Genomic DNA, 25,183 nt, shown 5'->3' on the forward strand with positions numbered 1-25,183 from the left:
CCTATATACAAAAACAAAAACATCTAAAGGGTTTTAGGAGGTCCAGGCGTTAATTAGGATAGCCTACCAAAACCCCTCATAATTCGCATGCACTGAGGAGCATCTTTTTTCAGCACTGCGCTCCCACGCAGATGAGCGCAAAGTCTCTTTGGTTTGGCCCCACAGTCTCCGTGTCTGGTTGGCAGAGAGACAGCGCGTCTCTGCCTGGAAAGGGTTAGAGGGTTTGCTCGTTTCCAGTCCTGCCCATTCTCTCTCAAGGAGGAGGGACGGGAGCAACCAGTGCTGCGAGAGTTTTGACACCCACAGTCTTCACATCGGATGCTGACACCTTCACACCAGTGAGAACCTGCTAAATTTACCCACCAGTGCCCGTCTACGCGCGACAGAGAGGGCGGAAATCAGTCATTTAAGGGAGTGACCCGACCGCGCGCCCGCAGAAGCGCACACAGCCCGTTGCCAACGAGCCGAGGACGCGCTGTCAAACCTCTCTAGACTTTGGATTATGAAATTCAAACAGCAACAGCACTGACTGTGTGAGAATCTCCCGCTTTACAGTGCTGTGACTTTCTTCTTCTTCACCTAATAGAAGAGGAGACAGCGGTTCCCTGGGTCTGAGTGACAGGATCTTTCTCCAGCTATAACTACCGCGTGGATTCAGAAATAATTATTACACGAAATCCTGAGGATATAACTGAACAGATTTCTTTGAGGATGTACTGGCTTTTGCTCTGTGTGACTCTAACGGGGTTGTCCGTGGCTCGCGCTCTAACGGGTGAGTTGGATATTGGTGTGTTAATTGTGTCGGTTCGGCACGGGTTCTCTGCGCACAGGAGAGCTCTCTTATGTGTATTACTGTCGTTTGTTGTTGATGCTCACCTGTAGGACTGCTGTTTCAGAAGGGAAACAATTAGAAACCGTATTTTGGTGAAGGGAGAAATCATTCGTTACGCACAATCCTACAAAATGAATTGCTACAAATAAGTTCAAACCAGCGTGTTTCTACACTGTAAAAAGGGAAAATGTGCAGTTTGTTACAATAAGGATATATTTGATCTGCCCCTTAAAATTCATTTGGTTTAAACTAATGTACAGGTTTTATTGTGTAATTAATAATATTATTTTTATGAATAAAAACAGTTAGTTTAGATGTTTCCTAGACATTTTTTGTTAATGTTGTTCATTTGTATTTACTTAATTTTTCTTAAATTGACTTAATTTGTGTGTGTATTTTTATTTCCATTTTTCAGCTATTTGTGTTTGCTTATTTATTTATCTAGGCTATTTATTTGGTAATATGTGTAAAACAAGTAGATTAGTCAATTCATGGTAGCGCACGGACGAAAGATGCTCCGTGTGTGTGTGCGTGTGCGTGTGTTGTATACGCGTGTTCGCGAGAGAGTTGGGTGTGTGTTATCAGACTCAAACACCCAGACACAGAGGCATATCTGCCCACCACGTCTGCACACCCATATAGTGACCCTTAGTGAGCCTGTTGTGTTCAGCTCAGATACATTGATCGATTTCACGGCGCATAATCGATTCCCTGATCTGTTCGATCGTCTGTCGTACAGAGTGTAAGATCAGATGCTCTGTGTGTGACATTATGGTTGTCGTGTTACCTTTGTGTACTTATCTGTAGGCTAGTTTATGAGATGCATTTAATGTACAGTAGCCTACTATGACTGATTATGGTTGTCGTGTTACCTACTTATCTGTAGGCTAGTATATGAGATGCATTTAATGTACAGTACTATGACTGATTTTAGTTATGACACCATTTTAAAATGATAAATGTGCAACTCTGGTTTTTAGAAAGTCCCTGCGGTGGGAAAATCACTATCTCCAGGGCCGGGTATGTGACCTCTCCTGGTTACCCGACTGCATACCCGGTGAACCAGCAATGCACCTGGCTGATCCAGGCACCTGATCCACAGCAGAAGATCCTCATCAACTTCAATCCGCATTTTGACCTGGAAAGTCGGGAATGCAAGTAAGTCTAACCAACCTTCCTATCCTTGAAGAAAAATGGGTGTCGTAAATGATAGATAGCAGATTGTTTGTCTGTTTGTGAGCTGTTTTCTTGGCATCCGTATATAACTTCTAGTCTTCTACTGCCTTGAATTGGGAAAGACTGGATTAGGCAATTGATTTGTTGAACAGGAAACCAGAACTTGCGTCTCCAGTTCATTTTCTACAAGTGGTCTTCTACTTTACTCTCTCTGGTCTCACAAAACATCTACCTGGTTTCAAAGCAGATCAGTTTGGCGCTCAGATCTTGAGGTGTGCCACCTGTTGGTTGAAAATGAAATATTTCAGATTTATGAAGCTAAATTTTGGAGGGGAACTAGATCTGTTTAAGAACAAACGTCCAAGGCTGTGATAATGGATCTGCATTTATCACTCAGATGGATGTTTTTCCTGAGAAAAAAAAGGGGGGATGGTTTTCCCAAGAGGAAATCTCCCAGAATGAGAAGAATGCGAAGAGTCAAAATGTGAAAGGCACATATGATCTGAGAACGCTCTGTTTATGGATTCATTTTCATCAGTTTGATGAGGCTTCCAGCATCACATGAGTAATTAAGCTGATTGTTTTCTTAACGAGGAGGCTGACAGACAATGACATTAAATGATAGTGAGGTTGGAGGCAGAGCTTGTTTTTAGTTAACAGCATCGGCACTCAAACACTCACAAGGCTTTGTGTGGACTGAATCTCATAAATGAGATGGATTTGATGACTCTCTCTGTCATTGTAAACAGCTCATAAATGGGGCGTAAATCAACAGCTGTCAGTCACACAAGCTTGGCTTTACTATTGGGTTATATTTCAGCGTCAGGGGACCAATGAAAATACCCTTATGCTGAATGCCCTTCTGTTGGACCCTGAGGGGGCATGAAAGAGCAACAGACAGACCATGACCATCCCTTTCTCTTTCAGTTCATCTTATTTAGTTTGTGTGTGGCATGCTATATACCACGCATACTATTTTTGAAGTGTTCAGTATTATACTATACATATATGCAGATTCTGTTTCTATATATTCTACTTTTTGTGAATAGAATGTCAGATTGTCCTATTACTTTTTTTTCAAAATGTTCAGTATACAATCACAACACATTGCACATTAAAACTGTATCCCACGCCACAACACAATGCACTCAAATTCTTCTATATCCAGTATGAAAAATATTTGATCAGACTGCACAAGTTTTAAAGGGATAGTTCACCAAAAAACTCCATTATTATTTACTCCATCATACGTCGTTTCAAACCTTTATGACTTTCTTTCATCTGTGGAACACAAACGAATATATTTTGAAAAATATTTGAACCATTTTTGTCTATACAATGAAAATCATTCGCATCCAAAACAACTTTGGACACAACTGACTTTCATTGTATTGACGAAAAAAAAAAAAAAGATCTATTGTGTTGCACTGAAAAAAAAGTCATACAGGTTTGGAACGATATGAGGGTGAGTAAAATAAAATACATTTTGGTGTGTCTCTTTAAGTTTGAAAGCAGTATTCTAGTATTCCATTTTAAGCATACATTTTTGGTTAAAAACCATCCCTCGTTTAAGAAACGTTTAAAAAAGATCAAAATTCAAAACAATCAAAACTACTGTAGGCTATATAAAGACAATAGTCTTCAATGATGAATCAGGCTGAATCATCATTCCTAACAGAAACTCTGTCCTCTGGACTGGAGGTCAACAAATTTGGTGTTGGGTTTAAGTGACTAATGTTTTAGCATGTTAGAAATGAACCACATGTTCAATCACACATGATGTGTTTGTTTTGGATTATAAATGTGCAAGATTCCAGCTGCAGATGTTTATCAATCTTGTAACAGAGATCTTTGAAAGCTTCCATGCTTCACAAGAAATACAAAAACCTGCCAGGAAGAGAGACATAGATATAGACATATTGCATCTCTGTAATTTGGACAGATAGACAGATTAATCAAGAATATTTTAAAACAACCATGCTCACCCTGAGCATTGGTTACTGATATTACTTTATTTTCTCCCAGATTTCCAGAACGTTCCTTTCCATTCAGAAACATTCAGCGAGCTTAAATGTTCTGCCTCAAAATGCTAAAGCCAGATGCCAACAATAAGAGAGTGACTGTCAATGCATGCTGTGGAATGTCTGGTGTGTTTTGGACAGACTACCATGAGTGTGAGTCTCAGAACTGGAAGGTTAATCAGAACTTCACTTTAACTTGGACCAGATGCCGCTGTGTTGTTTTTGGACTGGTTTCAGTTTTTTAGCTGTGGCAAAACTGCAGAGTTTATGGTGAACATTATTAAACGAACCCTGCGGAAAAGCCCAAGAGACCACAGCGAAACACGCTATTCATTCCTTCCTGCGCTGCACTGCAGAGAACAAACGCATCGGACAATCTAACAGCCTTTTATTTCAACATATTATATAACAGAGCAGAGCTGGTAACACATGCATCCTTTGAGAATGCTTGAGATGCTGCGTTAACAGTTTCTGACTGGCAAAAAACATTCCTGTCTTCATTGAACTTAAAAGTTGTAACTCAGATTTGATCATTGTGATGACAAAAATGCTAGTGGCTTTAGCTTTTAAATGTAGTTAGATTGCACTACATATTCATATTCATATTTGATATGCCATTTTATTATAGCCAGTGTCATCTAGTGCGCTTTCTTTATTCTTAGTATGATGAATTAAAGTAGTACTTCATTATTTTGCTGTCATCAACAACAAAGCTGCACATGGATCAATTTTGGCGTTATGAGCGTTGCCATGGAAACAAATTATATCTGAGCCCGAGGATGTGAACAGCTCAGAGTAGAATCTCCAAGTTGTCATCTTGTAATTATAGTAATTCCCACATGGTATGAACGCAGCATTAATCTAAAGCATTAAAAACGGTTCTCTTAGGTACTCATTGATAAAGCGCCATAGGTTCTAAAAACCTGTAAAATAAAGTCCCATGTTAATTGAGAAGGACCAAAGAGAGAGGAGCACATCCATGCTGGGAGATCAGATGTTTTGGTATCGGGTTCAGGAGCGTGGAGTCTTGCTGTTATAGTTCGTTTTTTGCCATGTGAAAGTTTATTGAGCTCGACTAGCGTGATTTGTTTGTGGTGTACTTGTTTTATCTAGTGTCTTAGAGGGTCTGTGTGTTTCTAGAGCATTCTTGTCTTATCTAAGGGGAAGTTGGAGATGGGGGTCCTACAAATGCCTCTGTAATTAGTGTGAAATCAGTCACATATGTTCCTGTGGCACACCACACACACACACACACACACACACACACACACATACACACATCTATATCCTTCATCCTCATAGAGACAGAAATGCAGTTTTCCATTTCAGTTTTGCTTGTCGTTTTATGATGTGTGTTCCAGGAGAGAAAACACAAGTATTTTCCTGCAGCATTCATGAGGATTGATTCCTCTCACTTCCTCTACACACACACTTACGGAGTTGAAATAATGTTCATCATTAATGGCTTTGTTGTGTGGGAATGCTTTAATAATTCTGCACATATTAATCATTAATGACACTCTGTTTCTCTCTCTCCTCCTTCTTAACAGCCCTTCCGAACAGCCACACACACACACACACACACACACATTATTGCTAAGGCAAGCATCACCATAACTATTACTCATAAGTAGTGTTAGAGATTTAAACAACCTACTAACTCTTAAGTATTAAACAATGGCATTTCACTATTTGTGCTATGAATGATACCATCCTGGCAATGTGCTAAGAAAAAACTCAGAACACCCTAGCAACCGGATAGCAACGTGTTAAAAAAAAAAAAACTACTCGGAACACCCTAATGACCACATATCAGCCACCCTCAACACCCAGAAGCATTCGCCATTTTATTTTCATGATTTTAATGACTTAATGTTATGACTTATTGTTTTGATGAGTTGTTTTATTCCTTATTATTTCCACCGCTATCACTCAGGGTTTTACTTTTAAACATAATCAGACTCTCACACTTTAGCATTTTCCTCCTTCTCCATTCTCATTTATGTGAGGAACTGAATCAGCTGCAAACCTCCAGAACTGAGCCATTGTTCCTGACAATGTTCAAAAGTTTCATTGTTGGTTTATTTTACTCTCAATAAATCACTATATCAGTAGCTTTCACATCCTCATGTGTGTCTTGCTCAATAGCAGGATATTTTTGTATCCAAAACAGACATTGTGACAGTATGCAGAAAAACACACAGTTTCTGTCTTAGTAGAAAGTGCAGGCTCTGTTGTAATCACAGTTTCTCTGTCTCTTATCAGTTAAAACACCCTGCAGAACTGAACTCTCATTCAATTTATCAGAAACGTGTGTGTGTGTGTGTGTACACACACATATTAGAGTTGTCAAAAAGTAATGGTCCTCTGATAGACGCCTCCTTTCAAACGCTCCCGTCTGAATCTTTGTAAGCGCTCAATGAAGAGCGTCATTGATGTATATTTACAACATGTTTTTGAAGCGCTGATCATTGTAGCCAATCACAGACATATCCGATAAGCGCATGAGGACAATGGCCAATCAGAGGTGTTTACGATTCCGCTCAACAGCGCTCAAAGCGTCACATTTTCTAAATTTCAATACTGACTTGGTACCAAGTCGGTAATTTTTGACAACTCTAACACGTGATATATCAACAAACGTTTATGTTAGATGCGATTAATTGCAATTAATCTATTTGAGTCCTTTTTTTTGTATTAAATCATGTTAATTCAATTGAAAAGAACTAATTGAATTAACAAATTTCTTAAGGTATTTTATTCAGAAGCCTAGAAAAATATACATTTCTTCAAGAAGCTGGGACACCTTTTTCTACCACGGTTCCTGTTATAAAGTAAATGATTCATTAAATTACCCAGATTATCAGTCTAACTTGAGTCCAGGGATGGAGCGATCTGTCTGAATGGCAGGAAGCACGCTTCGGCTCCCACAGAGGGTCGTGTCGTGGTGAGAGGTCAGAGATCATACTGACCGTCAGTGTCTTGGGTTACAGGAGAGCAAGAGAGCACCAATGTACTCAGAGGGGGTGTTGTGTGTAAAACCAGTGTCAGGTCAGCAGGAAATGCCTCATGTTTCTGGTGGTTTTGTTGGAGCTGATGCTGTAGGAGTCATCAAAATAAATCTAAATGAGTCATGCAAAAGTTAGTCAATATAAAACCAGGGGGAAGAGTTCTCAGAGTTTCCAGTTACACTATATAAGCGTATATATAATAAAGGCATTTCAAAGTTATTCATAATACATTATAATATGTACTCATTGTCATATCAAGAATATAAAGCAGCATAAAATGAAATTGACATATGGTGTGTTAAATGCATTATGGATTAAAGTTGTTTTTTTTTTTAAAGGGATTATGAATGTAGTCAAAGCATGACAAATATCCATATGTTTATTATTTTATCATATTTATCTTCATATCATATATCATATCATATTATATTGCCCATTACAGACCACAGAACATTTTTTACATTATATCACTTGTAAAAGTATTACAGAACACATGAGCACAGTATTTTCAATAATGTGTGTGTGTGTGTGTGCAGGTATGATTTTGTACAGGTGTTTGATGGTGTGGATGAGAACGCTCCCTCTCCTGGGAGATTCTGCGGCAAAATCGCTCCATCTCCGATTACCTCTAGTGGAAACTCTTTACTCATCAAATTCACCTCCGACTATGAAAGCTCTGGAGCCGGATTCAGCATCCGCTATGAGATACACCGCACAGGTACCAGAAAACAAACACACACACAGTCAAAGATCTTATAATGCACATGCTCACACACAAAGACAAAGAGAGTCTTTTAATCAAAATATTGATTCTCTTGTAATGTATGAGTGCATGTAAATGACTATATTCTCTGACATATGCTGTTCAGTTCCTGTGGTGGTTCAGTGATACTTTTCTTTTCGTGCAGGTACTGAATGTTCCAGAAACTTCACTGAACCAAACGGAGTATTCCAAACCCCTGGATTCCCTGATAATTATCCAAACAACCTGGAGTGCACCTTCATCATCTTTGCACCCAAGATGGCAGAGATCGTTTTGGACTTCCAGCGCTTCGATATGGAGTCGGACCCGTCTGCACCTGTGGGGGCCGTCTGCAGATTTGACTATCTGGAGATATGGGATGGATATCATACAGGTAGAGACGAGAAAAAAAAATTAAGGGTAAACTTAAGGGTAAAAACAGTGTGATAACTTTTAGACTTCATGCTGAGAGCAGCAGGAAGTTTATAAAGTCTTAAGGGCTCAGTTCACTCACTGCAAAGTTCTTTTCCGTTCTTTGATTAGGGGTAAAAAGAAATTCGAAATACCTTTGTAGCCATATACTGTTAGCGGATATCCTGTATGTAAATATGTGCTGCGCTTTCCTCTCTATAACAATATAAACACACAACAAAAATGACAGTACTGAGAAAACAACAGTTAAGAAAGCATTTGATCATAGCGATGTGGATATGTTTGCACAAGCTCTGCAATCAGCGCTCCAGTCAAGTCACGTCACGTTTATTTATATAGCACTTTATACAATAGACTGCTTTAAAGCGAACCCATGACCTTGGCGTTGGAAGTGCCAACGCTTTACTGTTTGAGCTACTGGAAAGCTTTACAACTTCAATTTCTACTGTAAAGCAGCTCTCCAGTGTGTTCATGTTTTTACTTGTGTACGTAAATGCCTCAGAACACACCCACCTATTACGTAATCCTCACTGACCAATGGTGGTTCGAAGGTGTTTACCAGCCAGAGCAAACTTTTATGGAAAGTGTGCATTGGCAAGCTGTTTTGAACTCCCGAAACAAACTCCAAACAAACGTTTTAGCCTGATTTTGTTCAAAATAACGTCACATCAGTTTGTTCTTCAATTTCGCTTGAAGTAAATCTTTAGAGCCGGAGGAAAAGCTTTTTAGAAAATATCAACAGACAACAGAACAGCCAAAGACAGACACACATAAACATATATACACACACACACACACACACACAAAACTCAATCATTATAGCTCATTATATGGTTATTAGAATTGTACTGCATGATGAAAGGCAGAGTTTTCGATTGAGATGTGAATTGGATTGCTTAAATCTCTCTCTCTCTCCCTCTCTCTCTCTCTCTCTCTCTCTCTCTCTCTCTCTCTCTCTCTCTCTCTCTCTCTCTCTCTCTCTCTCTCTCTCTCTCTCTCTCTCTCTCTCTCTCTCTCCCTCTCTCTCTCTCTCTCTCTCAGTGGGGCCTCATATTGGTCGATACTGTGGTTCCAGACCACCAAGTCGTGTCATCTCGTACACCGGCATTCTCTCTCTCACCATCCACACAGACAATGCCATCACCAAGGAGGGTTTTTCAGCAAATTACAGCATCCGAACCAGCCCAGACCATCCTCAGCATCGCCAAGGTTAGTGTGAGACCTTGGGCCTCATTCATAAAATGTGTGAACGTACAGATTTGATCTTATATATGCGTATACTAAAAGTCGAAGCCTCTTTTATATGTTAATGACATTAATTAGGTGGCACACATTTGAGAAATGACCATATGTAGCGGAATTTCTACGCAACATTTTGTAAATGAGGCCTCTTCAGTTTCATTTAAAAGCGTTCATTTTGTACATTTTTCAAGAACTCTTGGACTGCTTTTTTCCACCTCTCTCTGATTAAACACTGCTATTACTGTGCTCATAAGGCTTTATTATGATTTTAAACCTCTATTATGAATTTTTTTTTTTTTTTTTTTCTATTATGAATGCGTTGTGAATTTGCTGACAGGTTCAGTATTACATGGAAGATATGTAAATTGCGGTTGGATGTTAAAGGTATAATGGTGGATTTTTTACTTCCGGGTGGATCACCTATACTATTGGTCCTCCTAATTGTCAATCATTCTGGTGAATCAATCAAACTTATTCAAAAAGTGGAGAGGGCGGGTCTTATCTAAAATTCGGAAAGATCCTCCACTATACCTTTAATGTCTTGATGACTGTGCTGCTACAACCATTAAAGTGTGGTCACATTTACCAGTGAGAGCGAAATCAGGGCATTTCAAAAGGAATCCACGTGATCGGGAATGTCACGAGAGGGCGAAATATTTAGTTTGCGGCGTTGACCAAAAGAAAGCTGCTTGGTTTGAAAGTGACTTCTTTGTGGGTTCTGCTTCATACATCGCTACACTACTGACATTAGACAATAGACCCCTTTTTGCCCATGAAATTTCACTAATAGGACTGCACCTTAGTGAAATTTGTTTTTGCAGATTAGTTTCAGGGCTTTGAATCACTGAGGAAAGCTTGTTTCATACAGTAAGCACATGCTGTCTTAGAAAGACTCATTTGCATTGCTTTATGGGAAAAGTAAGACACTGAACTACTTTAAAGGGTTAGTTCATCCAAAAAGGGTTAGTTCATCAATTAAAGTCACCATGAAATCAAAATGGACAATTCTTGTTTTTTATGGAATATTGCAGTATTTATTATAAATAATTTATCAGATTTTTTTATTCATGTGCCCTAATCTTTAGTCAAAATAACTTCCCCTCCCTCTTGCAGCGATATCTCTTCTCCTCACTGATGATGTGTTTACTGGCGTAAGGGGGGGACAACCTGTCACTCACATGACATCACAGCAACCGTCAAACCATCCAATTTATTCCCGATGGACAAAATCAATTCCATTTTTCTTGTTCGAGAAGCTGTTTCGCTCTAATATACGTCACAATAGGGAAGAAAGATCTCAACTTCTGTGCCATGCCGATTTTAAAAGGAAAATGAAGTCCCTTAATTTCATTTCAAATTAAAATAATTGTGGGAAATGTAGCTAGAAGTTAAATTGTATTTATTACCTTGCCATGTTGTGTATAAGCGCATGCTAAAACCCAAAATTTGGGTTCAAAAATGGTGTGAAAAGCCAGGGTTTTGTATAACCAGAATCTCTTTTAGAACTTTGATTTCAAATAACATGAAATTAAAATGTTCATTGCAGGACATAATTGTAACACATTTTATACATGCAGTTTATTTAATTAAATTTTTTAGATTATTTTTTATTTATGAGGGTCAGTGTAAAGATGAGAATGACATGGGAACTGCTGATATTTCTCTGGCTCTCAGCTCACTCAGTCTGGTGCTTTTATTAAACCTATCCATCATGTTTTCAGAGAGTCACACACTAACTGAGACTGTTAGCAATAATGTGGCAATAATGTGCTTGATGGCACTGAGGAAACACCCATGATCCATTGAGACCTGAACCCAGCTCAGATTCACTTCACAAATTGTGTATGTGTGTGCTTTCAGTTCAGTGTAATAAAGTGCAAAGAGGTTGTCCGTTTATAATTAATCTTCATCACACGGCCACACAGGGCAGGAGGGTCACGTGGGTCACTACATCTGAGGCCAAACATGAAAGGCTAATATTAACTTCCTATTGTGAGAAGAGCGCAAATCGGACACACACTCTCTCTCTCTCACTCTCTCTCACACACACACACACTATTGTATCAGATTTAAAATAAATGAGCCTGTCAGATGGTGTGGTCCACTTCAAATTTCCTCAAAAGTCAGTTTAACCTTTATGATTTGCTGTTTATAACTGCAAAAACACGACACTGCTGCTCACAGTACATCTTTTTGTATGTATGTGTGTGAGTGTAGGTGAGTGCATGTCTCCTTTAGGGATGGAAAGCGGTGAAATCACAGAAGACATGATAACTGCATCATCACAGTATAATCCCAGCTGGTCTCCACTGCGCTCCAGACTGCATTACCCCGACAACGGCTGGACGCCATCAGAGGATTCTGCTCGGGAGTGGATACAGGTACAAACACACACACACTCTCTAATTTTATAGGGAAAGACTGTTTCATTTTACCAGACAACAATACATGACCTTTACACGTGGAAAGTCACACATGCACACACAGATGTGGACATAGACAAAATATTTAAAAATAATTAAAAGGTTATATAAGAAGGTGAAAACAGCGCTTGCCGGTCTTGGGTGTGTACTTGTGTTTGACCTTAAAGAGTTTACTTAATAAACCTGCTGTTTATTTTTGGCTTTGTAGTGGACAGTAGACAGCATCTTGAAATAGAGAGGGGGAGATGGGATAGAGACATGTCATTGGCCAGACTCAAACCTCCATCTACAAATTGGGCCTTAAATCAAAGTCAACACTCAGTATTAATCCAAATTAATATTAAATCACATATATATATATTTATAAAACGGTTAGTTCTCCGGTGCCCTAGTCATTTGACAGTTGCGTCTTCCTTCTCCGTGATCACATGCTTGAGTCCTTTCAATGTAAAAGTCTTCTCTACTGACTGACTCACTCATTAAGACAGTCTTTGCCGCTATCTATTGGCGAAATAATGTATGTAACTTCTGTTGCTGTTTACAGACAGGGACTATTTTTTCCAGCGGAAGGAAGGCTTTTAGTGATTTTACTTCATGAAAGTTGCATAGATACATATTTTTCGGCTGTACTACATGTGAATAAGTCACGGCTGAAGGACTTATTCACGATACAGCACAGCCTCTCGTACCTTATTGCTTACATTATATATATATATATATATTATACACATACACACACATACATATTAGGCTGCATTTATTTAATCAAAAACACCATAAACACCATAAAACAGTAAAAATATTACTATTGAGTGAAATATTACTACAATTTAAAATAACAGTTTCCTATTTTAATATAGTTTAAAATGTAATTTATTCTTGCGAATGGCAAAGCTGAATTTTCACATAATCTTTTCATTATAATATGCTAATTTGTTTCTCAAGAAACATTTCTTATTATCAATTTTGAAGACAGTTGCACTGCTTAATATTTTTGTATGTGATACATTTTTTCCTGCATTATCACTTTAGTTGGACACACTCATACATATACAAAGGGGTTTTCCTGCCTCTTTATTTCTACAGTGAATTTGATTGACATGTTGTCATTCTCACAGCAGTGCACGCAGGAAGGGTTTCCTCTCTGAAAGAGGACATTTTTGGAGTGCTTGCTGACAGTAGGCCAGCGTTTCTGACGTTACCAGAAAAACATACTCACATCTGGACAACACATTTCATTCTGACACAGACAGACAGAGAGAGAAAGAGCTCTATATCTGAACAAGATGTTCAAGCACAGATTTCTTTTTTAGCAGCAGGAGTGAGAAGTGAACTAATATTTAAAGGTCTTTGCTTTCCTTTGAGCATGAGCCTAAGATTTTGACTATTAAGTATATCAAGTTATATGTTTGATATTTAAGACTATAATTAAGTGTACATATGTGAAATATTATTATAATTTGAATACCTGTTTTCTATTTATATATTTTTAAAAGTAGCTTAATCTTCTGATGGCAAAGCTGAATTACTCCAGACTTCCTTCAGAAATCAGTCTAATATGATGATTTGGTGCTCAAGAAACATTTCTTATTATTATCAATGTTGAACAGTTGAGCTGCTGAATATTTTTCTGGTAACCATTAAACATTTTTTTCAGGATTCTTTGATAAATCGAAAGTTCAAAAAACAGCATTTGTTTTAAATATAAACTTTTTATAACAAATTTCTGTATGGTCACTTTTGATTAATTTAATTCTGAATCAAAATATATTTTTTATTTTTTATTTTTTTAAATCATACAACTTTTGAACAAAGTTACATAGTGCATCCAAAAAAAATTGTTCTTTTCAGAGCTTACAGCAAATGGTCCCCAACCTTCATTGTAAGGAAAGGCAACCTAGACATATTCTTTTGGCAGTTCACAGAAGAAAAAAAAATCAAAAGACAAGAGGATGAGAAGACAAAGGGCAGAATTTTTATGTTTGGGTAAACTATACTGTTAACCTTACTACTCAGCCGGGTGTCATAAGAATGTTGAATTGCTGTTTGAGTCATCACCCTGTCAGTGACAAGCACAACGGATGTGTGAATTGAGGCAAAACTGCCGTGGCAAGGGTGTCTGCGAATCTGGCAAGCAATGTCAAAGCTTTTTTCAGAAATTGCTGCTCCATTTTCCCTTAGATGGCCTCTTTCTTTCTTCTCTCAACCCATCTGTCTTCCCTGTCCAACATCTTCATATTCCTGCCTTTGAACAAGTGATCCTTGTCCTGGGGCACTTTTGAATCAAACTATGTCTTGTCTTTTGGCCTCAGTCTGGCAACTATCCCAAGAAAGCAAAGCAACATGAGGGTCAGTAAAGTGCCGTCTTCCTTTTTCCTTATTCCTCTTCCCTTTCCTGTTTAAATTCTTTACTTCTCTCTCACACACATGCACCCACCAATATCCTGTTTTCTACAAAAAGTGTCCATGTTTGTCTTAGATCCTGGCATTTGAGGGGCTCTGCTTCTGCCCTGCCATTGTTCCCTCGCTAAAGGTTGTTAACACTTGTTTCAGCTTGTTAGCATGACTGGCTCCAGTTGGCAGGTCGAATGCTTCTGATACGGCACAATATTGAAAAGCAATTAGTCTCATAATACCTTCCTGTTGAGAGAGAGACCGAGAGCGAGAGAGAAAGAGATGGCAGCATCTGCTCACTCAGACTTGGGTGGAAATCAGTGGAAGAGAGATGTGAACTTTTGTGCCAGGAATGCTTGTATTGAGCCAAACTCTCTCAATAGGCTATTTATGCACACTTCTGTTGCGTCAGTTGAGTTTAATTTATCTCAAGAGTCACGCACAAAGGCACTCGAGAGACAGACAATAACTGACAGGCTAGATTTAATGCAGGAATTGCTCCACGACAACATGATTTGTCATCCTGGCCCAGAGCATGTGTCAACATTTCTGGATCTGTGACCGTGTTTTAGTGTTATATGTGATCGTTGTTACTGTAAGGTTATTGAAGGTCACTAAACCCTTAAAACAGACTTCTTGTAATTATTGAGAAGGGAAGGAAATGGAGATTCTCGGAACCTGAAACACAATATAAGACCATGATGTGATGAGTGTGTGTTTGGTTTCATTGGACAGTTAATGTTGTTGTAAGTGATTCAGATTATGACAGAGTAAGTGGCAAAAGTAGAAATGAGATTAGAAAGTTCAGTTCGGTTGTTTGATTACCTGACCTAAGCTTTTGATTACCTGACCTTTTTTACTACAAGATCTATAGATAATATAGATAAAATATTAAATAAAATAAAATGAGAACTGTTTAATTTGAACAAGTGGCTGCCAAGTCTTGTCAAATTGTATAAATTTGATAATTGTGTCTAATTTGTTCAAGGTGTAGTTGAAGTCATAGTTTTACAGTGGGAACCTCATGTTTCTTCCAGCAATTTTCTGGCTGTAATTGAACCATATTTACATAGCTGCTTGTGCTGTACTTTACTTACTGTGTGTGTGTGCGTGCGTGTGTGTGTGTGTGTGTGTGTGCATGTGCGTGCGTGTGTGTACTGGTTTGACCTACATTATAAGGACCAAACTCCTACAGTAGTGTGTATTCATGCTTTAGGCCTTGCCCTCTACATTATTGGGGACATGCTGATGTCCTTCTAATTCAAAATACAAAATAAACATACTAAATGCAGAACGTTTTCGGTGATGGGTAGGTTTAGGGGTAGGTTTATGGTTAGGGGCTAGTAAATGACATTAGCTCAATATAATCGCGCGATCATGTCATAATTACCGTAATTACGAGATAGGAGATGTCCTCATAATGATAGGAGTATCAATATGTGTGTGTGTGTGTGTGTGCACGCACAGAGGGAATCCCAGCAGCCATAAGCCTAAATCCTGATTGTTTGGGATTTTAGGAATGTTGTACAATGAGCAACAAGGACGCTGATCCAGGAACATGTCCTACTTTGGTAAATCGTGTTAAGCTTTTAGCCTCTCTGTCCAGACACTGCATTGCACTGCTGCTATGCAGTGAACACATCATAGATCACACTAACGGTCTGACAGTGAATCATGCAGTGTGTCTGACTGTGATTAACTCGCAGTTACATGACAACTGCTCCAACACAGAGTCCAAAACAACCCACATACATGTATACACACACATATATAAACACTCACTAGAGAGTAACAGCACTTCTCTAACGATCTTTTTCTGTCTCTCGCAGGTGGACTTGGGTTTCTTGCGGTACGTGACGGCCATAGGAACACAAGGTGCCATATCAAAGGAAACAAAAAAATCATACTACGTCAAAACATACAAGATCAGTGTGAGCTCAAACGGAGAGGACTGGATAACCATAAAAGACAAAACCAAACAGATGGTGAGTATTTATTTAATTTGCTTGGTTTTTTATTTATTAAGAAATTAATAGTTTTAATTCAGCAAGGATGTATTGGTTAAAAGTGAAGTAAAGACATTTATAATGTTCAAAAAATATGTCAAATGAATCTAAATTCAAATAAATATCATGGTTCCCATAAAAATATTGATAAAAAGGTACTTTTTTGAGCACCAAATCAGCATATTAGTATGATTTCTGAAGGATCATGTGACACTGAAGACTGGAGTAATGATGCTGAAAATTCAGCTTTGCAATCACAGGAATTAATTACATGGAAAACAGATATTTTAAGTTGAAATAATATTTCACTGTTTTATAACAATATTGCTGTTTTTACTGTATTTTTGGAAAATAAAACTGCAACCTTGTTGAGCATAAGAGATTTTGATATAGTTTTTATATATTTTATTTTCCTGTTTTTTATTTGATTTGATTAAAAATGATCATATGTTTTGTTTATTGTTTTTATTTTATATGTATTGTTATTGCTTTAATTACTATTACTTGCACATTTTTCTATCTTTGTTGTGTTGATTGATGATTTGGCAATATTGTGTGTAAAACGCTGTGAAATCGAACATTGGTTAAGAAAAGCAGAGGAAAAAAGGAAGGAAAGTAATGCGTGTGTCATCTCTCTTTTTCTCAGGTGTTCCATGGAAATAAAAATCCCACGGATGAGGTACGCGTCATGCTACCCAAACCCACCCTCACCCGTTACCTACGGATACGACCTATGACCTGGGAACAGGGGATCTGCATGCGTTTCGAAGTGTACGGCTGTAAAATATCAGGTATCCCGTCACGCACATACACTGAGTTTCAGCCATGACATCACTATGAAATCCCAGCAGTGGTTTACAGCACTGAGTCACTCATAATTCCCCCAGATTCGCTCACTCCATGTGTGATCACTACTGAATGACTCCCCTCTTTATTCACAGACACCTAATACTGACATCAAGAGGTGCCACCTGCGTGTGTGTGTGTGTGTTTATTTTAATAAATCCTCACCATTTCTGACAGCTTAGAGTCAGACGAAGTAGCCAGTATGTCCGTTTCCCATGGTTCAAAATATTGGTGCTTCTTTCATGAGGGTAGCTCACATTCTCTGTCTCTCTCTCTCTCTCTCTCCTTCTCTCAGATTCTCAATGCTCCAGTATGTTAGGGATGGTTTCGGGTCAGATTTCGGACTCTCAGATCTCAGTGTGGCCATCGGCAGAGAGGGGCTGGCTCCCTGAACAGGCCCGGCTGCTGACCGGCAGAACGGGCTGGGTGGTCGCTCACCCGCAGGGTCCCGTGAAGAACCAATCACTGGAGATAGATCTGGGGGTGCAGCGGATGGTAACGGGTCTCATTCTGCAGGGCGGGAAATACAGAGACGTGAATATTTTCATCAAGCGCTTCAGAGTTACATACAGCATGACTGGAACAGACTGGAGTAACATACAGGAGGAGAACAGCAACAGAGTGAAGGTATTGCTTTATCATCCTTGGGGTGAACGTCCCTTTAGAGCAAGAAAAAAATGCCTTTCATTTTCTTCTTTCATTTTACTGGACAGACACAAAACTAAAAAATGTATTATTTTCACCCATCCAGGTGTTTATGGGAAATCAGAACCATGACACACCAGAAGTTCGTACTTTTGATCCAGTGCTGATGCGTTTCCTGCGTGTGTACCCTGAGCGTGGCTCTCCTGACGGCATAGGGTTAAGGCTGGAGGTTTTAGGGTGTGACCTGCAAGGTGAGTGACACCAAACCAACCAGTCACAGAACTCACAGCAATCCCGTTCTCAGGCTCCCTAATACATATTAAGAAGATTTTTAAATGATGTATAATTCATTTACCTAAAATAAATTGCTTTTCAGAGCCCACAACACCTCTTCCCCTCACCACCACCATGGAAACTACAGTAGCTACCATCACCAGCGCTCCAGGGAATATTCCAACAAGCACCATTATTCCATCGACAGCGGAGAGTTGCGATGATGACGGTAACTGCCATAGCGAAGCAGTGACAGACTATGATACAACAGGTTAGAGACACATACTTTACACTTATGTTCTATCATTAACATCTATCATTTTTATATTGAGCTAATTATGTTGGCTAAACCATAACACTACCCCAACTCCTTAGAGAAACATTATGGTATTTTTAGATTTTAATTAAGACATTATTTACTCTCTTTACTATGCTGTTTTCGTAATAAGGACTGTTGGGAGGTCCCAATAATGTTGGTAATTTCAGGTTTTACTATCACTGTGGGACATTTAGTTCTCCACTAGGAGAGCAAAACCTCCAAAACATCCACAAAGAGACAGACTATGACCCTAAAGGTTACAAAAACAAACACCCACACAGTGAAACACACACCAACTACGACCCAGCAGGTTACATACGCCTAGCAAAACAGTAACATGCTATGAACCATAGGTTACACAAAAACAAAGACGCGTAGACTATGTGACCTATAAGATTATCCAAACACACAAATACGCGTTTATCATCTAAAACACACGCAAAGACAATGTCTCATTAATTAATAACGGCATCGTATTTATAGCTAATCGTATAGCTAATTCACAACACATGTATACGCACATGATTTGTTCTTAACCTCATTCTAATGTTAATGAGTTTAGAGATTTGATGTTTTTGAAGTTAGTCATTTGCATAAAGAACACCAAAACCATCTCCATTTAAGGGCTTTCTGCACAAGAGACCCAGATACTCAACATGAAACAAATACGTAAAAGCACAGAATTTACAAATGGAATTAAACCAGTCTGTATTTTATAAACTCTTTAGCTTTGACTTTGATAGCATTTTCTGCAATTTGTTTTCCGTAGAAACTGCAGTAGCAGAGCCATTTCTGGACATGGAAGCAGTACCTGGTGAGAAACATCTCATGTCATTTGTACTAGTCTGTTATAATGACCATTAATGTTTATTTTAGTTATCGTACTAGCATAGCGCACAGATTAGCCAAAGTAGCCTGATAGCTTGGCTTTAACACTACACATTTGCACTTACCCTACATGTATTGACAATTATTATTATTAATCAAGTGAAAGAAATTACATTATGTCCATTTAGTTTTATAATGCACTATATAGTGAGAAATTATATACATATTGTAAGTTAATGTAATTTGTTTATACTTAGTGTAACTGTGAACTGATGGTTGTTGGAGACCCTATTTTGAGGGAGGACCTGATTTTTCAGGACATTGAAACATAATCTTTGGCGTTTTCCATGTAGAGCACACAACAAAATCTCTACTGCCCTCAAGTGTAGTGCTGCATAATTACATGAAATAATATGCAGCTGTTGAACTGAATTATGTGAATTCTGGATACAGGGTTTCAAACACATTGATGGCAGATTGTTCTTACTGTCACCTTCAGGATGACTAAATTACACGTCATGGTTTCTAAAATAGATCATGAGGTTTACATGTTTTTCTGATTTTAAGCATAAAATCGTGTGTGTGTGTGTGTGTGTGTGTGTGTGTGTGTGTGTGTGTGTGTGTGTGTGTGTGTGTGTGTGTGTGTGTGTGTGTGTGTGTGTGTGTGTGTGATTCAATACTTAATTCATGATATATCCTCTGAAAACAAATTTTTATATTTTGCTTTGCTATTGTTAAGGTACCTAACATAAAATATTTAAAACAGCAACACCACAGAAAACATTGGATGTGAAAATTTCATGGTTCCTAAAAACTACCTTTCTATACAAGAACATGAGATTTACTGCAGTCAGAGTCATGGGGGAATGTGATATCTAAATTGGCCAATGGTTTCTGGTGATTTAGCAGATTTTACCAGAGGAACTATTGTCACTTCACTCCCCTCTGGGGTTTAAGCCTATATAACCTCTTGAATACATGCCCAAAGCTTTGACTAATAAGCTACTGCCAGTCCAAAAAGCATAGTGGGTGTTCAGTACGATACTGCTTTGACTAAATTAGCAAAACAACTGAAAGTGGGTTGAGTGGAAAGCAATATCAGAACGGAGGACTATATGGTCGATTCAGTGTTGTTTGTGTTTCTGTTTAGCATACATCTGGTTTGCCTGTGACTTTGGCTGGGCTGATAACCCTTCCTACTGTGGGTGGAGTCAAGAAGGTGGCGAAGGAGCCGAATGGCATATAAACAACAACAGCAAACACGCTGATCACAAACTGCCTAATCTGGACCACACAGGTAAGAGATGTCTTAAATTTAGATTAATAAATTCCTAAATGCAAAACATTGAGATAAAATGCTTATTTGCCGTGACTGCGGGAAGAGGGAGTAATTGAATAAACAGATGCACTCCTCTCCTCTGTTTCAGGAATGCCTCACAACTTCATTTACGCAGCTTCTAACAGAAATGCACAGATTAAGATCGAAAGAAAGGCCGATATGGAAACAGATGAAGAGCTGGCGAGAAAAGGAAGGGTGGCGAGGCTAGCCAGTTTGCCGGTCACGGCTCCAGATTCAGATCTGTGCATGTCTTTCTGGTACCACTTCTCTGAGAAACACATGGGAACTCTGAACATCAAACAGAAGATAGAGCGAGAAGATCTGGAGGATGAGGAGGAGGAGAGAGAGCTTCTGATCCGCTCTGTGAGCGGACACTTCAAAGGCAGATGGAGGGAAGGAAGAGTTGTGATCCCCAGTGCCGACACACCTTATCAGGTACCGATGCCCACTTTATGAGTCAAATATCATTATTATAGCATAATACTAATTCTCTTCCTGTGTTTGCATGGTAGGTGATCATCGAGGCCCAAGTGGATCCTACAGAATCTGGTTTCATCTCACTGGATGATATAAAGATACTGGCTGAAGTGAATCCTGAAGAGTGCAAGGGTATGTTAAGCCACGCCCCTTCTGTTTAAGTCCCTCCCTTTCTTTTTGGCCATCAACAAATGAAAATTCTGTCATCATTTACTCATCTTCATGGTGTTCCAAACCTGTATACATTTCTTTCTTCTGCAGAACATAAAATAAGATATTTTAAAGAATGTTTGATACCAAACAGTTTCGGTTCCCACTGTCTTTCATTGTTTTTTTGTCCATTTAACGGGAACCAAAGCTGTTTGTCTACCAATATTATTTTATGTTCAACAGAGGAAAGAAAGTCATACAGGTTTGTAACGGCATGAGAGTGATGTTTGATCATGGTCAAGTTTTTATTATTGATTGAACTATCCCTTTAAGTCCAGATTCATTCATTTCCTTCATAGGCATTTTACAAAAAATTCTAATTAAGCGTTTCTACCTTTGAATCAAACCAATCAGCTCCAAGATGACACGTTTTTAACATTTATATGTTGGAAATATCTCTGAGGATTCTGAATGAGAATTCATCTCCTTGATTAAATGTGTTTGTGTTTCAGACCCAGAGAATCCAGAAGGTGATGAAGATGAAGTTGATGAGATCGGTAAGACCCACTTTTTATTAGAAAAGCATTATAATAAAAACCCAATTTCAAGATTAAAATTCTCTCTACACTGCAAAAAAATATGATACTTTTACTTGACAAACAAAATTGTTTAAGATATTAAGCCAATAGAAAATTATTTTTCATGTTTTAAGGATAAAATTTGTTTTACTGATACACATTTAAACCCTGTCTGTCTCTGTCTTTCTCTCTCTCTAGTGAACTGTGAGGGGTCTGATAACACCCTGTGGAGTTTTGGACGCGGCTCCATGCTGAAGAGTTTAGACCCCATCTTGATCACCATCATCGTGATGAGCGCTGTGGGAGTCCTGCTGGGCGCCGTGTGCGGGGTGCTGTTCTACTGCGCCTGCGCTCACACTACAAACAGGAACCTCTCCGCTCTGGAGAACTACAACTTTGAGCTGGTGGATGGAGTCAAACTAAAGAAAGAAAAACTTAGTGCACAGAAATCTTACACAGAGGCATGAGGAATTGCTGGACGAACCCAGGAAACATTTGCCGGACGATGTTGGAGGAACGTTTTTAGAACGTTGTTGCGACGTTTCTCAAGGTCGAGACTGAGCGTTATTCTCAGGACGTGCAGGACGAGGGACTGGCCTCTAGAGGGCGCCTTGTATAGATTGTACAGCCAGACGATGATTGTCTACTTGTTTGTACATTTTGTTGCTGGTGATGAGACCAAGACAAAACTATGTATCCTCTCACACAGTTGGATATCTTTTTCTACAAACCCGTTTTTCAGAGCTGTACACACAACTGGGTTTTTTAGTGTTTATTGTGCTCGTTTATGTTTGGAGACGTGTTTGTTCAGTTGTTAACTCACACTTCATTCCAATGGTGCCTTTAAACGTGTTTTTGTTGCCTTTTCACACATGGACTCCTGCCCTTAGACAGACAGTCGTTTGCTCTTGAGCACAAACTGTTCACAGACACAGGTCAGAGGTCAAGTTTTAAATACATAATAATACATCTAATAGAGTGCTGCAGGGATGATGTGTTTTCATAGACCAAAAATTGTCCTGAAGACAATCGCTGCGTCCGAAATCGAATACTTCTCTACTATATAGTATGTGAAAATCAGTACGCCAACAGAGTAGTGTTTCCAAATTCATAGTATTTGGAAAAACAGTAATTGAAAAGTACCCGGATGACCTACTACTTCCGGCGAGATACTGAACTGCGCATTCGATATACATGTTACTATCCCATGAAGCCACCGGAGAGGAATTATGAATAGAAGTGAAGCGACGCAACTGGTATCACGTGACAGGAACAACGAGGCGGATGATGTACGTCCCAATTTCAGTCATACTACCCATATTGATACTAAATAGAACATACTATTTTTAATGGTCGTGAAGTAAGTTCAAATTCAAATGTAGTACCTACTCAGTACGTAATTTTGGATGCAGCTTAATGGGTTTTTTTTAATGGTTTTTGGTTGAAATAAGGTCTGTGGTGAACACAAGCTCAAGATGTTTGCACGTTTTATTCTACAACATAAAATGTATCAGTCTTGAAAAAGGCGGTTGCTAAAAAGTGGCTAAATGGGACTACAGTGGTTGTCGGGGACATAAAACTTCATCGTACTGAACAGGAAAACTCACCTACTCACTAGTCCACTATAATAGTTCACATAGTGAACATTTTTTATGTAGTCGTGCTCTTGCAAACTATTCTAACTTAAACTTTAGGGAACGTGTCTGAGAGTTGTTAGAAGCTTAGTGATGGTGACATTTAAGTCTTGTGAAGTTGTTCATACAGTATAGCCTATATTTAGCTTTTTACCTCTAGCGATCGTATTTAAGCTTCAAAATCCATCAGATTTGTGTTCATTTGTGAATATTGTCATGATGAAAACTTTTGCTGGTAAGCAGAGCTTATTTTCTACAGTAATCCGAAAGCCAATGGAAAAATCCTTTTGAGTTTTTGTTGAGGGAACTAGGGTGATGCTAACTTCCAGGTTGGCCTAAAAATACATCATCACTGCAGCAGTCTCAATCTATCTCAATGTTAAATAGCGAAGAGATTTTACCACTTTATTTGATCCATCCTCACTTTATATATTGTAAAACAACAGGTCAGAAGACATTTCTTGGGTCAATGCTTTTTTAAACAATGGAATAGTAATGTGGAAATCGTTATTTCTTTCAGCTGCCCATATGACATATGTCTGTAAACTTGTGTTGTCATGGTATTGAGTGACGTCATATTTCAGAACGACATCACAATGTCTGCGGACCATCTGTGAAAATAGTGTCTCCTAGACTGGACCCCTCCCGATCAGGAGACGCTCACTCTGGGAACGTCTGGCAATGGAAGCGGAGACAAAGCAAATGAAGCGTCTAAGAGCGCTAATGTAGAAGCATCTCCCTAAGGAAATTAATTATATTTGAAGGACGTGAAAGGCACAAACTGATCCGTGCTCTTAAGCACTGGCAGGACAAGAAAGACGAGATGACACAAGTGCTGACAAAGGCATCTTGGTCTATTTCACACACAATGAAGAAATGCAGTTCGTTTTCAGCAGCTTGAAGGAGGTCCCAGAAACTTATCTCCCACTCAAATGAATCAACGCATGTCATTTTGCACTGAGAATTATATTTAATGAAAGATTTAGATAGTAATAAAAGTGTTAACTACTTTAAATAGTAAGGAGAAATCCAACTGTCAGTGTAACAACTCACTTTTTTAATGCTATTTAAAATGAAATGGTATTTTTCTTAATTGTAATAGTTGTTTTTGTGTCCAGAGGAGCTGAAGTGACACTCAACTTGCTTTTACTCTCACAAGAAAACTCAATTTCACTTGAAGTTTAGATGTTATAAAGTCCAATCTGTCTGGTGGCTCTTTTCCAATTTGCATCAACTAATTCAATTGTCAGATTTATGGATTTCTCAATGACAACAACATTCCAAAGAGCGAAGTAAATAAAGTTTTTATAAAGATTTTGTTTTAAATAACTGTCTCCATATCGGGAAACTATGTGAATTCATGTAAACACTGTTAGATTGCATCTTTATTTGTTTAGCTCACCCAAAAAAATATTAATTCTGTCATCATTTACTCACCCTCAAGTTGTTCCAAACCTGTATGAATTTCTTTCTACTGTTGAACACAAAAGAAGATATTTTGAAGAATGTCAGTAACCAAACAGTTGATGGGCCCCATTGACTTCCATAGTATTTTATCCATTTATCCAAGTCAACGTGCTCCATCAACAACTTGAGGGTGAGTAAATGGCAGAATTTTTATTTTTCTGTGAACTATCCCTTTAACATTAATGACAGCAAATACTGGCTACAAAAAAAGCAACACTAAAATTTTATAATGGGGCACAGTGTCAATTGTATTGGGTAACGTTACATTGTTGCAATAAGAACTTGCTGTTCATTGAGAATATCAATTTCTTTCACAGCATATATCTGTTTTTAAGGTGTATTACAAGC

At 38.6% G+C, this 25,183-nt stretch overlaps 1 protein-coding gene across 2 annotated transcripts; it reads left to right on the top strand.

Annotated features, from left to right (window-relative positions):
• The first annotated feature begins 210 nt into the window (after nt 1-210).
• On the top strand, nt 211-24,680 carry nrp1b (neuropilin 1b). 2 transcript variants are annotated; one of them, XM_079875320.1, is made up of 17 exons: nt 211-772; nt 1,813-1,990; nt 7,577-7,758; nt 7,949-8,176; nt 9,256-9,423; nt 11,674-11,837; nt 16,103-16,258; nt 16,926-17,070; nt 17,421-17,752; nt 17,877-18,021; nt 18,147-18,314; nt 19,132-19,176; nt 20,341-20,487; nt 20,618-20,964; nt 21,042-21,138; nt 21,669-21,713; nt 21,933-24,680. In XM_079875320.1, the coding sequence occupies exons 1-17, from the start codon at nt 712-714 to the stop codon at nt 22,199-22,201; spliced, it is 2,877 nt and encodes a 958-aa protein (XP_079731446.1). In that variant the 5' UTR covers nt 211-711; the 3' UTR covers nt 22,202-24,680. The 2 variants fall into 2 exon arrangements, with proteins under 2 accessions (XP_079731446.1, XP_079731447.1); XM_079875321.1 differs by lacking the exon at nt 19,132-19,176 and having other exon boundaries at nt 256-772.
• The last annotated feature ends 503 nt before the right edge of the window (nt 24,681-25,183 follow it).

The sequence above is a fragment of the Squalius cephalus genome (assembly GCF_949319135.1).
Source record: "Squalius cephalus genome assembly, chromosome: 7".
NCBI lineage: Eukaryota > Metazoa > Chordata > Actinopteri > Cypriniformes > Leuciscidae > Squalius > Squalius cephalus.

Bases quoted from the DNA above. Each gene is read 5' to 3' on its own strand.
- nrp1b (XM_079875320.1), top strand. From the start codon at position 712: ATGTACTGGCTTTTGCTCTGTGTGACTCTAACGGGGTTGTCCGTGGCT. The intron at 1,991-7,576 runs GTAAGTCTAACC...GTGTGTGTGCAG, and splicing joins CTGGAAAGTCGGGAATGCAA to GTATGATTTTGTACAGGTGT. The intron at 20,488-20,617 runs GTAAGAGATGTC...CCTCTGTTTCAG, and splicing joins GCCTAATCTGGACCACACAG to GAATGCCTCACAACTTCATT.